Genomic DNA, 16,499 nt, shown 5'->3' with positions numbered 1-16,499 from the left:
TCGCACTGAATGGTGGAGCAGACTCGAGGGGCCGTATGGCCTACTCCTGCTCCCATTTCTTATGTTCTAGATTGTAAGAGCTTTTACAAGTATGTAAAAAGGAAGAGAGTAGCAAAAGTAAACATTAGCCCCTTCGAGGCTGAGACAGGAGAAATTATTATGGAGAATAAGGAAATGGCAGAAACGTTAAACAAATATTTTGTATCTGTCTTCACAGTAGAAGACACAAAAAGCATACCAAAAATGGTGGGGAACCAACGGTCTAATGAGGGTGAAGAACTTAATCTAATTAATATAAGTAGAGAAAAAGTACTAGAGAAATTAATGGGACTAAAAGGCAACAAATCCCTTGGACCTGATGGCCTACATCCAAGGGTTCTGAAAGAGGTGGCTGCAGAAATAGTGGATGCATTGGTTTTGATCTTCCAAAATTCCCTAGATTCTAGAACGGTCCCAGTGGTGTGAAGGTAGCAAATGTAACCCCACTATTCAAGAAAGGAGGGAGAGAGAAAACAGGGAACTACAGGCCAATTAGCCTGACATCAGTAGGGGGGAAAATGCTGGAATCTGGGCACATAGAAAATCATAATATGATTAGGCAGAGTCAACATGGTTTTATGAAAGGGAAATCGTGTTTGGCAAATTTATTAGAGTTTTTTGAGGATGTAACTAACAGGGTAGATAAAGGGGAACCAGTGGATGTAGTATATTTGGATTTCCAAAAGGCATTCAATAAGGTGCCATAGAAAAGGTTATTACACAAGATAAGGGCTCATGGGGTTGGGGGTAATATAGTAGCATGGATAGAGGATTGGTTAATGGACAGAAATCAGAGAGTAGGGATAAACGGGTCTTTTTAAGATTGGCAGGCTGTAACTAGAGGGGTGCCGCAAGGATCAGTGCTGGGGACTCAGCTATTTACAATCTATATTAATGACCTAGATGAAGGGACCGAGTGTAATGTATCCAAGTTTGCTGATGATACAAAGCTAGGTGGGACAGTAAGCTGTGAGGAGAACACAAAGAGTCTACAAAGGGATACAGATAGACTAAGTGAGTGGGCAGTAAGGTGACAGATGGAATATAATGTAGGGAAATGTGAGGTTATTCACTTTGGTAAGAAGAATAGAAAAACAGAATATTTTTTAAATGGTGAGAAACTTTTAAATGCTGGTGTTCAGAGAGATTTGAGTGTCCTCGTGAAAGAAATACAGAAAGCTAGCATGCAGGTACAGCACGCAATAAGGAAGGCAAATGGCATGTTGGCCTTTATTGCAAGGGGGTTGGAGTATAAGAGTAAGGAAGACTTCCTACAATTGTACAGGGCCTTGGTGAGACCACACCTGGAGTACTGTACACAGTTTTGGTCTCCTTATCTAAGGTAGTTCTTGCCATGGAGGGAGTTCAGCGAAGATTCACCAGGCTGATAACTGGGATGGCAGGAATGACGTATGAGGAGAGATTGGGTCGATTGGGCTTATACTTGCTGGAGTTTAGAAGAATGAGAGGGGCTCTCATTGAAACTTATAAAATTCTGACAGGACTGGACAGGCTAGATGCAGAAAGGATGTTCTCGATGGTCGGGGAGTCCAGAACCAGGGGTCACAGTCTCAGGGTAAGGGGTAAGCCATTTAGGACAGAAATGAGGAGGAATTTCTTCACCCAGAGAGTGGTGAACCTGTGGAATTCTCTACCACAGAAGGCAGTAGAGGCCAATTCATTAAATATATTCAAGAAGGAGTTGGATATATTTCTTAAGGCTAAAGGGATCAAGGGATATGGGGAGAAAGCAGGGACAGGGTACTGAATTTGGATGATCAGCCATTGTTGTGTATGTACCTTTAAGAGAGAACTGTTTTACAGCTCCTGTATACTGTAGTACCGGCAGTGACCACACCTGTATATAAAGCCGCAGCAGGCTTCTGTACTTCAGTCTTGAGACTACTCTACTCCAGTAAATACCTGTTGATTGTTAAGTTACAGCATCCGTGTAGTTCTTGGGGAAACATCCTATTTAAAGAATCACGGATCTAACAGTGGCGACAAGTGTCGATTCGAATCTACCTGCAACTCTGCATTTCCCTTCGAGGATTTGCTCCGGGAGGGCGGTGGAAGAAAGTCGAGGCCAGAAACACGGGCGTCGACCACGAGCAACCGCCCAGTCGTCCGGCAGAGAGTGAACATCGCAGGGGAGGCTGTGGAGAGCCGGGCTTGGTTCCCCAGCCACGACGATCAGCAATAGACTGACGACAGGTACAGCGCAGACCCTTCCCGGACAGCGGCGGCTGGAGCCGACCGACGGCAGAGAAAAAGCCGAGCAGCGTCGACGGGATAAGATAGAGGGTGAAGTGCACAGGGCGCAGCCGGGGGTTGAAAACCGAGCGGCGTCGAGGAAAAACAAAACGGAGAGAGGGTAAAGCAGCAGCCGGGTTCAGGACCGAGCGGCGGAAACGGGAAAGGCGCACAGAAAAAAAAAACCGCGCAGAGCACAGCCAGGGCTCAAGGGCTGAAGTGTCCGCGGGGAGAAGAAGGGAGAGCGCGGGAAACGCCATTGAGCCGCGGAAAAGAAGGAAGAGCACGGGAGACGCCATTTTTAGAAGCCGCAGCGGAGAAGAAGGGCGAGCGCGAGAAGAAAGGAAAGCACAGGAAACGCCATTTTGTGCCAGTGGAGAAGAAGGGAAAGCGCGGGAGATGCCATTTTTGACAGTTAAATCACACCCAGGGATGCCGAAGAGTGGCAGTATCTCTACGTTCGACAATGAAGTCGAAGATTGGGCGACATATGTGGAACGTATTGAGGTGTACTGCAGGGCGAATGAAGTGCCAGATGCTTGGAAAGCACTGGTTTTGTTAAATTTCATGGGTGCAAAAACTTATGGGTTACTGCAAAACCTAATAACCCAAGAGAAGCCTGTGAATAAGAATTTCGAAAGCATAGTAGAAATCCTACAGGACCACTTAAACCCCACACCGCTGCTGATAGCAGAACGATTTAAGTTCCATAAAAGGAACCAACACAAAGACGAAAGCAATGCTGAGTACTTAACGGAACTGCGCAAGCTATCGAAACACTGCCAGTTTGGAACGGGACTAGCAGATACCTTAAGGGACAAGTTTGTGTGTGGGCTTCAAAGTGAAGGAACCCAGAAACGGCTTCTATCAGAAAAGGATCTTACGCTGGACAAGGCTTTCAGTATGGCAGTATCACATGAAGCAGCCGCAAGGGGCGCTGCAGAGATACAACGGAGACCGCAAGAATATGGCACCAATGAAATGTCATATGGAACAGGGAAGTGTTATCGCTGCGGCAGAACAACACACGACCAGAAGGATTGTTGGTTCAAGGACCAAGTGTGCAGACAGTGTGCAGGTCTGGGAAGAAAACCAACAGCAAGAAATCTCCACAGGAGAAGTACAAAAAGGTACACAAGGTGACGGACAGCAGTTCAGACGAACAGAAAAGTGACACAGACTCCAGAAGCAAGGAGCTGGGTTGTCTGAAACTACATAAGGTAACCAAAATGGAGGGTCACCAGACTATCTGGGTTACACTCAAGATAGACGGAGTCCAAGTGAAAATGGAATTGGACACAGGATCAGCCCTAACAGTCATAAACCAAAGGGACTACAAGCGGCTATTCTCACATATACCCTTGAAAGCTACAGAGATTGTCTTGAAGACGTACACGGGGCAAAAAGTCTACCCCAAAGGAAAAATAAGGGTGAAAGTGATATACAAAGGCCAGGAAATACCTAAAATGGACTTATATGTATTGCCAGATGGAGGACCACCACTGCTAGGACGTGAATGGATCCAGAAGATACAATTAGATTGGCATTCCATACAGGCACTGAAGGTTGAGGCCAAAAAGGATGACGACGTCACACCTGGACGACTGTCAAAAATGCTAACTGATGCAAAAGAAGTGTTCCAGGAGGGACTCGGAACACTAAAAGGCATAACAGCAACGATTAAAATAGAGGAAAATGCAAGCCCAAAGTTTCTTAAGGCCAGACCAGTGCCTTATGCGATCAGACCAGCCGTCGAAGCAGAGCTGGAAGGGTTGGAACGTTCAGGAGTACTGTCCAAAGTAGACTGGAGCGAGTGGGCTACACCCATCGTTCCTGTAATGAAGAGGTTGTTGAGTAATACGCCTGGGGAACCAAAGAAGGTCCGCATCTGTGGGGATTTTAAGGTGACAGTGAACCCAGTCCTTCACACGGTACAATATCCGCTTCCACGAATTGAGGATATTTTCGCCTCACTATCTGGTGGTAAACGCTTCACCAAAATTGATCTAGCCCAGGCGTACTTGCAAATGGAGGTAGAAGAAGCCTCGAAACAATAGTTCACGATCAACACTCTTAAAGGTCTCTATCAATACAACCGCCTGGTGTTCGGGGTAGCATCGGCTCCGGCTATTTGGCAAAGGGCGATGGATCAAGTCCTGCAAGGGATTCCAGGGACCCAGTGTTATTTGGATGACATCCTGGTCACGGGCGAAAATGACAGTGATCACCTCGCCAACTTGGAGAAGGTGCTCACCAGATTAAAGGAATATGGGCTACGAGCTAATCGCCACAAGTGCGAGTTTTTCCAGAAGCAGATCTCGTATTGTGGCCACGTTACATAAGTCCCCTGAAAAGATTGAGGCAGTAGTCAAGGCTCCAGCACCGGAAAATGTGTCACAACTGAGGTCGTTCCTCGGGCTGGTAAACTACTACCATAAGTTCTTACCAAATTTGTCCACGGTATTACACCCACTGAACACCCTACTGCAAACAGGGGTGCCATGGAAGTGGAATGACAAACGTAGACGAGCTTTCCAGAAGTGTAAAGAATTGATCACATCAAAAGAGGTGTTGGCCCAGTTCAACCCAGCACTACCAATTCGTTTGGCATGTGATGCATCACCCTATGGTATTGGAGCAGTGCTGTCGCACAAATTCCCAGACGGGTTGGAGAGGCCAGTAGCCTTTGCGTCTCGGTCACTAACCTCAGCTGAGCGCAACTACGCCCAGATTGACAGGGAGGCCCTCAGCCTAGTATGGGGAGTAAAAAAATTCAACTACTATCTGCATGGGCAGAAGTTCACCTTGCTGACTGACCACCAACCACTTGTCTCCATCTTTAATCCTAAGAAGGGCGTTCCAGTGATGACTGCACAACGGTTACAAAGATGGTCCCTGTTTCTAGGGGTGAATCAATATGAAATAGAATATAAAGGCACGAAACAGCATGGAAACGCTGATGGGCTATCACGCCTGCCAATGCCTACTGTGGAGGAAGCACCAGCAGTGGACCCTATCGAGATATTTTATTCGTCAATAATTGAACGATTGCCAGTAACGAACGCGGATATAGAGAAGGAGACCCGCAATGATCCGACACTGTCTCGGGTATATGATTTGACGGTGAGGGGATGGCCAACACATGGCGACTCACTGTTGCAGCATTCTCATCCAGAAGAGAACAGCTGTCAGTATGCCAGGGGACAGTGATGTGTGGATCCCGAGTGGTGATTCCACCCAAGTTAAGGGAGAGAGTGCTAAATGAGCTTCATGACGGTCATCTGGGAGGGGTGAAAATGAAAAGCCTTGCTTATGTGTGGTGGCCGGGGATCGATCAACAAATCGAGGACCTAACCAAGAGCTGCTCAGGATGCCAGAAGGTCCAAAATGCACCACCACATGCCCCTCTACACCCATGGGAGTGGCCCTCCTCTCCATGGCAACGGGTGCATATTGATTTTGCTGGTCCATTCATGGACTCAATGTTCTTAATAGCAGTGGATGCTCACTCGAAATGGCCCGAGGTGATAAAAATGTCCTCAACCACTACAGAGAAAATGATTGCAGTCCTACGGACCATATTTGCCAGGAACGGCTTGCCAGAGCAGATTTGCTCTGATAATGGACCACAGTTTGTGTCCGAAGAGTTTCGAAAATTTATGAGAAGGAATGGGGTAAGGCATTACACATCCGCCCCGTATCATCCAGCCACAAATGGATTGGCTGAAAGGTTCGTGCAAACCTTTAAAAAGGCGATAAAGGCCATGTGCGACGATGAAATTCCACTACAGCATAAGGTGGACAATTTCTTATTAGCCTACAGAAATGCGACACATGCAGTTACCAACCAGACCCCGGCCATGATGTTCTTTAACCGAAGGTTGAGATCTCGTCTGGACTTGCTCAGACCCAATGTGCGAAGAAATGTTGAGGATAAACAATTCCAGCACATCAATGAGAAGCCGACAAGGAGCTTCAATGTAGGACAACCAGTCTTGGCCCGTGACTACCGAACAGAGAAATGGCAACCCGGAACGATATGCACAAGGCAGGGGCCATTAATGTACACAGCGGTTGTCGGGGAGAACATTGTGAGATGCCACGTCGATCAGATCTTAGCATCACAGGAACGAGTCAACCCCATGTCTCGAGTACCTGGGGGTGAACCCGACATACCGGTAGCATCTACCTCCGAACCAGTAGCAGTGGAAACCGATGAACTAGCCAACGAAAAGGGGCCAGAATTGCCTCCGCACCAAGAACAAGAACCTCAGGAAAGGCGCTATCCCAAAAGGATCAGGAAGCCGCCCCAAAGACTGAATCTATAAATGGACTATTTTCAGTTAATGTTGCATGTTAAAAATGTTAATTGTTAAATGTTATGGTACTGTTAATCTAAAAGGGGAGGAATTGTTGTGTATGTACCTTTAAGAGAGAACTGTAGTACCGGCAGTGACCACACTTGTATATAAAGCCGGAGCAGGCTTCTGTACTTCAGTCTTGAGACTACTCTACTCCAGTAAATACCTGTTGATTGTTAAGTTACAGCATCCGTGTAGTTCTTGGGGAAACATCCTATTTAAAGAATCACGGATCTAACAGCCATGATCTCATTGAATGGCGGAGCAGGCTCGAGGGGCCGAATGGCCTACTCCTATCTTCTATGTTTGTAAGGAAGGATATACTTGTCTTGGAGGAGGTGCAACGAAGGTTCACTAGATTGATTCCTGGGGTGAGAGGGCTGTCCTGTGATGAGAGATTGTGTAGAATGGGCCTATACTCTCTGGAGTTTAGAAGAATGAGAGGTGATCTCATTGAAACATATAAGATTCTGAAGGGGATTGACAGGGTAGATGCTGAGAGGTTGTTTCCCCTGGCTGGAGTGTCTAGAACTAGGGGGCATAGAATCAGGATAAGGGGTAGGCCATTTAAGACTGAGATGAGGAGGAATTTCTTCACTCAGAGGGTTGTGAATCTTTGGAATTCTCTGCCCCAGAGGGCTGTGGATGCTGAGTCTTTGAGTATATTCAAGGCTGAGATAAATAGATTTTTGGACTCTAGGGGAATCAAGGGATATGGAGATCGGGTGGGAAAGTGGAACTGAGGTGGATGATCAGCCATGATCTTATTGAATGGCGGAGCAGGCTCAAGGGGCCGTATGACCGACTCCTGCTCCTATTTCTTATGTTCTTATAATGACTTCCAATTTGGCGGTTTTAAGGGATATCTGGCGCCCAGCAGTGAACTCATTCCTTTCATTACATTTCCCGTTATTCCATCCATTTAATGCTATTTCTGATTACTCTGCTCAGAGTATTCTGTGGTCACCTATCAAGGTCATGATAATTTTTTTTTACTAAGCATTGTGGGTAAAGGATGTAACCACATGACAAACTAGATTCAGATTCCCAACTGTCCTACAACATAGTCCCCTACTTACCCCAGTAACCATAAAAGGTAGAAGAAAGTTCTATTTAAACACTACAGTATAACTGCATCCCAGCCATGAACAATACACATCTCATCTACCAAGAAATAATTATCCGTCTTGTGAATTTTTTGTTTTTGTCTCTCATCGTTTCTTTGCTCAGAGGACAGGCACTGATCTACTCCAAAGCCTCTGCCAAAGATGCCTGGAATTGCCCACTAGATGGTGATCAAAACTGGCTTAGGTAACTTGCCCTCTCGGAAAGTAATACCTTCACTCTTTTTACCTTACCCCACATGCCTGAATTGAAGAACTCACCATGTTAAGAAAACCTGAGGGACGAACAGTATTCAGTGCACCAATCAACAGAAATCAAGGTAACTGGTATATTTTTCATGCCTGAAACCAGGACTTGTGGCAGTGAATGAGAATTCTACATGATGGAAATGAAGGGGGAGTGGTTTCATCCACAGGCACTCTTAATGGTTCAGTTTTAATGATGAACCAGAATTTAAACAGATTTATGCACTTTTTCCCTTTGGTGTGAAATATTCAAAATGTTTGAAATAAAGGCCTAGAAATTGAGTGGGCTTAGCGCCCATTTTGCGGTGCTAGAGGGCATTGCGCTGGACTTACAGCCGGTTTTGAAATTGACTAGGGCCCAACATCGGCGTTACACCGGTAGCGCTGCGCCGGCACCGATGACGTCATCGGTGTGCGCAGCGTCCCGGTTGCCGTGGTGACGGGCCCCAGCGCCGAAATTCAGTTGCAGCCGCCTCGCCCGTGGCAGCCGCAACTAAGACTCTGGCAACAGAGTCTTACACGACTTTGCGCCGGCGCATAAAGGTGGAGCGGCGGCCGGCCGCTTTCCCGCCGGCCGCCTGCCCGCACCTCCCTCCCCGGGCTCCCCCACCCCCCCCCCGCGCGGAACAGATGCTTCTCGGCTGCGAGCCCGGCACTTCCCCGAGGTGCCGGGCTCATTTTTGTGGCGATTTAACCGGCCAGCGGGCGGGTGCAGGCAGCTCCTCCTTAACTGAAGGAGGAGGCCTGCACTTCCCGAGCCTGCCGCACCGCATCGGGCGCCGCAGCGCCGGAATAGCGCCGCAATGCGGCGCGTAGCGCCAGTTTTCAGGCGCAAACAGCCTTCAGTAGCGCCGGCAGCCGTTTGGGCGCGGCGCTACTGAATTTTTGGCGCGCACAGCGCGACTTAGCACCGGCGCTAAATTTCCAGCGTTAAGCCCCGGCGCAGCGCAAACTCAATTTCTAGGCCAAAGACTTTCAGAAGGAGAATTTTATGAACATGTTACTTTCAGAAAACTATCTTGCTCTCTTGAAGGATTGGAGAGAACAAACGGAGGCCATTGGACAGTCACTTACAATTGCGACTTATTGGTGTTGGGTCCCGAGTTGGCCATGCTGAGGATGCCTCGACCTGCATGAGAGAGATTGGGCTTGAACTCATCCTTGAAAGGTTTCCCCCAGTACGACTCTCCACCTGAAAGCATACGAGGGAGAAACATTTGATATAAAGCACATCTCCATGTTTACCATCTAGGCTTTCAATCACAAGCGGTTCATGTCGTACACAATAACCATAAAAGGGTCATTACCGGGCATTTGCATAGAAGGGAAATGATCGTAAAGGGAAGCGGAGTGCTTCACTCCCACAATTCTGTACTGCTGCTCCCCAGAACATGCAACTGGTAGCAAGTGGATGTGGACCATCACCACTTCCGGAGCAAAGAATCATTTTGAAGCAACATATATCCTTATTTCTGCTCACCAACGATTACGATTGATATGGTGTGCCAGAGCATGAGAGTAACCACTAACCCCATGATTAATGAGTTTTTACTCTTTTAAATGTAGTGCTTTATTTTAGAATGCGTCATTGAAAAATACTGCAATTCAGTGGCACTGTAGGCAGATCATCAATATCACACGCCAATGTTATCCAACAATGCCAAACACAAGCAGTCTTGCAAAACCTTCCCCTTTCAGCATCACATTGGCTGCTGCAGTGCTCAAATGCAGCACCTGGAGACTGCATTCTTGATCTTTTTTCATTCACGAGAATGATTCTGATAATTCATTTGCTCCTCATAAATTATGGGCGTCAATTCACCAAAACTAAAATTATGGCAATCAGCAGTTAGGAGTGCAAGATTCTATAATCTGTAGTTGCATTTCACTGCTCAGTGAGGCTATAATGGGACACAAGTTGCTGTAATGGAGAGTTTTGCTTGTGAATGATGTTGATTGGACTTTTATGCTCACCATTATATTTGCGCCGCTAATTGCCGGCACGTCGATCCGATAACGGAGCAGCGATGTCAATGTCACATCTGGGACCTCGTGAAAGCCATGCCCAATGGCTTATCTCCTTAACCAATGAAAGAAAAGAATAGAGAAAGAAACAGAGTGAAAGACAGAGAAGAAAATAGGATGAATTAGAGTCAAACAAAATGTAGAGATAGAAAGAGGAATAAAGAGATGGAAAGAAAGAGTGGATTAAGTGAGAAAGAGAAAAAAAGAGGAAGAAATTTTTTTTTAAGCCAAGCAGAAGAGGACATTGTAACCCAGTTGTGTTTGAGAACTGCTGTATTGGTCGCTGAGAAATTAATGAATGAATGGCAGGGTAGGTGTGCAAAATGTACTAACACTCTTGAACGATGAAGTATAGAACCATGCGGTCCCATCCATCAAGATCAGGAACTGTGGAACACTTAGTGGGTACACTATTGCACTGCTTTAATAGGAACATAGGAATTGTTAGACAAAAATAAGAACAGGGTCCATCTCGTTCGCCTTCTACCATCCTGGTAGTCACATGATACAATGATAATGGCATTGTTGACTAATCATGGCAATCAATCTTTATCAATTAATCTACAACAAACCCAGACAAGAAAAATCCCAGTGGTGGGGAACTTTGGGAACCATAGGTCCAAAAGCACCTTTTTTTCCTCTCAAGCCTGCTACACTTACCTCATGTCATATCTCAAATGACTCATATATTGTATCCCAAAATGTTATTTTCTGAAAGAAATTTAGCTAATTTGCATTTGATTGAGTGATCTTCTTCTGAGTGTCTAAACAGTTTTGAGCCCTGAAAATTATTGCCTTCCAAAATTAACAAGAGCATGGATAGCAAGACTGGCACAAAAATATCAAGACAGATAAAAATGATTAAAAGAACTCAGAACAATTCTGGAGTGAGATTCCACAGTTTCATTGGTCCCTTTCTGGGCCTCCAAGGCCGAGTGCCAAGTCAGGTCGATAAATCACGCCATTACCAGGGTCCTCTATGATATTAATTATCAGCCCTAAATGGCTGCGGCAGGAATCATTCACAATAACGTCGTAAATCCAGCAATTTCACAATCATCATCAAGTTCAATGGGGAGTCTTACAGCGAGAAGGGACTTTTATCAACTTTGGCGAGGCTAACAGCGGATTGGCACAAACTGTCAAGCAATTTACTCTGCAAATTCATGGATTTTTAATAATTAATAATGACGAGTGTCGTTAATGCATCATTATAATGAAGCAATTACCCAGAAATTTGCCCAAAAAATGAGTTCAGATTAAAAGCTTGCAAGTTTGTAGCAATAATAAATGCAGTTGATTACGAAAAACAGCTATATGCTTTAATCCCATCAGTGAATAGTGAACAGATTAACAGCAATGTGCCCAGCACCAGCCTCTTCTAGACTGTCATTCTGGTTGAGGTTCAAAAGTAACCGTTGGTGTCCTGATTGTTTGCAACTGCTCATTATTACTTTTAAAGGCGTGCATTTATACTTATGTTTATTAATAGCTACTCTGCATTGGCTTTGCTGATAATAAATTGGAGGATACTTGGTTTATAACAATAGGACTTTTATGCCATGTAATGAACAATGTTTTATTCTATAATACTGATAAATCTCCCAAAGGGTTGCTTGTGGTGAATCAAAGGATATGAAAACTCCTAGGGTGTAACCTTTATTGGAGGAGGGCTTGGCGCAGGCAAACATTTCCAGATATGAAACAGGAGCATTCTTGGGTTGGTTCCGAGGCAATATGAGCCCACTGGAAAAGCATGACTTTTTTTTGAACTCGTCGGCCCGGAATTTGCAGTCAGCGGCGAAGGGAATCCATTCACTGCTGGCCCCGAAGTATGCTTCGCACAAAGATCTCGCAATCTCTGTGTCGAGAACTGCGTGATTTCCACTCTTCAATTTAAATCAGCGGAGGTTAGTGGGGATTCCCTTGTGTGAGCTGCTGTGATGACAACGAGCTGTCTAAGCAGCCAATCAGAATGCAGAATTCTTACAAATAGCGAAGAAGGAAGTGAGTAAGCTCTTAAAATGCAAACATTTAAAAAATGTTAGAGAGAGAAAAACAAAGATTGGGACTCTCACATGGGGAAAAGGAAAACCTGAAATAAAGATCAACAAACTTAAAAAAAAATGTTTAATAAAATTTATTAAAAATTTAAATTTTTATGAAAGTGGGTAAATTTCACGCTGCACAAAATTAAAATCAGTTTTTCAGGGCCATAACCTTTGTTTAGCAGTCAATGCGCTATTAAAGCCACAGTTACACCTAATCCCTTTGGGTCTAACTTTTAGTAGAGAATTTAACAGCGTAATTACTGCGGAAGAGCTGAAGATTCCGTCAGTTTCTCTGATTTGAGTGATTACACTGATTGATGGCTCTGTTGGGGGGGGGGGGGGGGGCTGGTGCAGTGCACAGCGCAGCCTGTGTCGGAGCTGTGAATGACAGACCGCAACTTCAGGATTTCCGCATGCGCCTGCCCCAAATCCCAATGTTGTGATCAGCTTCAAAGGTGGAATGGCATTGGTACTGGAATGGTTCCCGTGGATTGGAAGGTAGCAAATGTAACCCCACTATTTAAGAAAGGAGGGAGAGAGATAATGGGGAACTACAGACCAGTTAACCTGACATCAGTAGTAGGGAAAATGCTAGAATCTATTATTAAGGACATGGTAACATTGCATTTAGAAAATGATAGGATTGGGCAGAGTCAACACGGATTTATGAAAGGTAAATCGTGTTTGACAAATCTGTTAGAGTTTTTTGAGGTTGTAACTAGCAGAATTATTAAGGGGAACCAGTGGATGCGGTGTATTTGGATTTTCAGAAGGCCTTCGATAAGGTGCCACACAAGAGGTTATTAAGCAAAATTAGGGCTCATGCGATTGGGAGTAATATACTAGCATGGATTGAGGATTGGTTAATGGACATAAAACAGAGAATAGGAATAAACGGGTCATTTACAGGTTGGCAGGCTGTAACTAGTGGGGTACCACAAGGATCAGTGCTTGGGCCTCAGCTTTTCACAATCTACATCAATGATTTGGTTGAGGGGACCAAATGTAATATATCCAAGTTTTCTAATGATACAAGCCTGGGTGGGAATGTAAGTTGTGAGGAGGATGCAAGGAGGCTTCAAGAGGATATAGACAAACTATGTGACTGGACAAGGACATGGCAAATGGAATATAATGTAGAGAAATGTGAAGTCATCCACTTTGGTAGGAAAAATAGAAAAGCATAGTATTTTTTAAATGGAGAGAGATTGGGAAATGTTGATGTTCAGAGGGACCTGGGTGTCCTTGTACACGAATCACTGAAAGTTAACATGCTGGTACAGCAAGCAATTAGGAAAGCAAATGGTATGTTGGCCTTTATTACAAGTGGATTTGAGTATAAGAGTAAAGACGTCTTACTGCAATTATAGTCATCTTCTTCTTCTTAGGCAGCCCCTCGGAACCGAGGATGACTTGCTTCCACATTAAAAATGAGTTCGCAGGTGACTGATTAGTCCAATGCGGGACCTACAGTCTCTGTCACAGGTGGGGCAGACGGTGGTTGAAGGGGCGGGTGGGTGGGGTGCTTGGGTTGACGTGTGCTCCTGGCGCTGCCTGCGCTTGGCTTCCGATTGCTCCCGGCGAAGAGACTCGAGGTGTTTGGCGCCTTCCCGGATGCTTCTCCTCCATTTTGTGCGGTCTTGGGCCAGGGATTCCCAGGTGTCGGTGGGGATGTTACACTTTTTCAAGGAGGATTTGAGGGTGTCCTAGAAGCGTTTCCTCTGCCCACCTGGGTCTCTCTTGCCGTGCCGGAGCTCCGAGTAGAGCGCTTGTTTTGGGAGTCTTGTATCGGGCATGTGGACAATGTGACCCGTCCTTCGGAGCAGATTGAGCGTGGTCAAAGCTTTGATGCTGGGGATGTTGGCCTGAGCAAGAACACTGACGTTGGTGCGCCTATCCTGCTAATGGATTTGCAGGAACTTGCGGAGGCAGCGTTGGTGGTACCTCTCCAGTGCTTTGAGGTGCCTACTGTACATGGTTCATGTCTCTGAGGCATACAGCAGGGCGGGCATCACTGCTACTCTGTAGACCATGAGCTTAGTGCTGGGTTTGAGGTCCTGGTCTTCAAACACTCTCTTCCTCGGGCGACCGAAGGCTGCACTGGCACACTGAAGGCGGTGTTGGACTTCGTCGTCGACATCTGCCCTTGTTGACAGTAGGCTCCCGAGGTATGGAAAGTGGTCCACGTTGTCCAAGGCCTTGTCGTGGATTTTGATAATCGGGGGCTTATTTGATAATAAGCGCAAGGCAATTATATAGGGCCCTGGTGAGACCACTCCTGGAGTATTGTGTACAGTTTTGGTCTCCTTACCTAAGGAAGGATATACTTGCCATAGAGGGAGTGCAACAAAGGTTTACCAGATGATTCCTGTGATGTGGGCATTGTCCTATGAGGAGAGATTGAGTAGATTAGGCCTATATTCTCTAGAGTTTCGAAGAATGAGAGGTGATCTCATTGAAACATACAAAATTCTTACAGGGCTTGACAGGGTAGATGCATGGAGGATGTTTCCCCTTGCTGGGGCGTCTAGAACCAGGGGTCACAGTCTCCGAATAAGGGGTCGGCCATTTAGGACTGAGATGAGGAGAAATTCTTTCACTCAAGAGGGTGATGAATCTTTGGAATTCTCTACCACAGAGGGCTGTGGAGGCTCAGTCATTGAGTATATTCAAGACAGAGATCGATAGATTTTTGGATATTATAGGAATCAAGGGATATGGGGATAGTGCAGGAAAGTGGAGATGAGGTAAAAGATCAGCCATGATCTTATTGAATGGCGGAGCAGGCTCGAAGGGCCAAATGGCCGACTCCTGCTCCTATTTCTTATGTTCTTATGTTATGTTCTTATCCGGACCACAAATTCTAGGCCATTATGTTTCAGCATTTTTGATCATCTTTCAATGGAAAAGATTTGGGATGTGGAGTAGTGCTGGGTTTTTAAAGCAATGCGCATTCTCATTAGTTCTTTTTTTTTTAAAAAGGCACCCAGAGGAAGGACAGTTAATATGCTAAATGGAAGTTGTTTTCCCAGTGACTAAACAATGAACTATATGTTAGTTTGACTGGATAACTGGAGCAACACCCCTCACTCATTGTGCTAGATAATGCTTTGAAATCAGTCCATCTATGAAGGGTAGCTTAAGAAGAGAGAGACAGTAGTCAAAAGCCAGTCTATTATTTTGGGGAAAAGGACACTGCACAGGCAGTCAGGCTGCAAAAGACAGGAGACTGCAGGAGGAGGAGGCTCAATCTTGGAATGTTAGATAGAATGCAGAAGTTTTATTTTGTTTAAGTTAAGAAAGATGACCTACAGAAGTGGGGGTAGCATAGCATGTTCTTTATTTTTATGTGATCATGCAACGATGGCCTGTATCGATTGAACTTAGCAAATCTGATCATACCTATTGCTCTGTACATCTGCTTTACTGTGGAGCAACACAGCTTAATAATTCAAACTAGGTCATGCCTCATCCAATATGAAGTTGGGTCTGTCTTTGGACAGATTGAAAAAAGACAAGTGCAAAAGGCACGGATATCCAGTTCAGCGGTTGCATTATTACACAGGGTCCAGCTATCGTATAATAAGTAGATATAAGGCAGCGTGAGTCAACTTCCAGAAAAGGTGCTTGGATCACCTATGAGGAGTTACTGATGCTACTTAACCTGAGAAAGCATCTGCAGCAGACATGGTTTATCAATGAGCCATTCCAGGCGTCGTCACAGGACACACTTGCCCGTGATTTTCCACACAGGTGCTTCCATACTGCAGCAAGATAATTGCTATCTGTTTGAACCCTTCTTGCCTGTCGATTTTGGCTAATGCTCCTCTGAGCTATCCCCTCCTCTTCCTGCCAAGCAACCAAACATGCTTTGCCTCCTCTCAACATCCTCACTGTGTTGAAATCAAGACACATCTCAAAAACTCTTACTCTGACTCAATATTTAACAAAACCTAAAAATCTTGCAACTACTTACACCCTCATTCCTTCTACAATCTTCAGACTTTTCAAACCCAAGTTTGGGGTCACCTTACCACAACGTTCTAACTTAATTCTTCATCTCTCTTTTTTTCACCCTTGGTGCTGCCCTCCACTGTGGGCCTTTGTTTTAATTGGGAAACTGAAATGAAGGGCAAAGGCTGTTTTGATGTGAGCGATAAGCAAAATATTTCAATAGTGGAGGAAAGGATAACTAAAATGGAGAGCAAGTCAACCCATACAACTGCTGGCTCAAAAGTGGCAGTGATAGTTTGACTGGGAACATCTCACACAGTCATGGGACAGTAGGTAACATGGAAGGGACCTGAAGACAAGGAGAAACAAACTTTTAAAATGGGGAGAAGTTAACGTAACTGTAGAACTGGAGCGCCTTGCTCGAACTTCAGATCTAATTATTCAAA

The 16,499-nt window shown here is 45.3% G+C and overlaps 1 protein-coding gene across 1 annotated transcript in view; it reads right to left on the bottom strand.

Moving 5' to 3' along the window:
• LOC147104596 (RING-type E3 ubiquitin-protein ligase PPIL2-like) overlaps window positions 1-16,499 on the bottom strand; it is a 193,272-nt gene that overhangs the window by 98,925 nt on the left and 77,848 nt on the right. Inside the window, exon 3 of the mRNA XM_085961990.1 lies at window positions 9,098-9,215. Coding sequence (XP_085818116.1) covers window positions 9,098-9,215 — 118 coding nt within the window. The remainder of the gene's footprint in view (window positions 1-9,097; window positions 9,216-16,499) is intronic.

Source organism: Somniosus microcephalus, chromosome 19 (genome assembly GCF_052327205.1).
Source record: "Somniosus microcephalus isolate GS21.2 chromosome 19, FLI_Smic_1.0, whole genome shotgun sequence".
Taxonomy (NCBI): domain Eukaryota; kingdom Metazoa; phylum Chordata; class Chondrichthyes; order Squaliformes; family Somniosidae; genus Somniosus; species Somniosus microcephalus.
The sequence above is the reverse complement of the archived record's forward strand: the minus strand, read 5'-3'. Positions and strand labels throughout refer to the sequence as shown.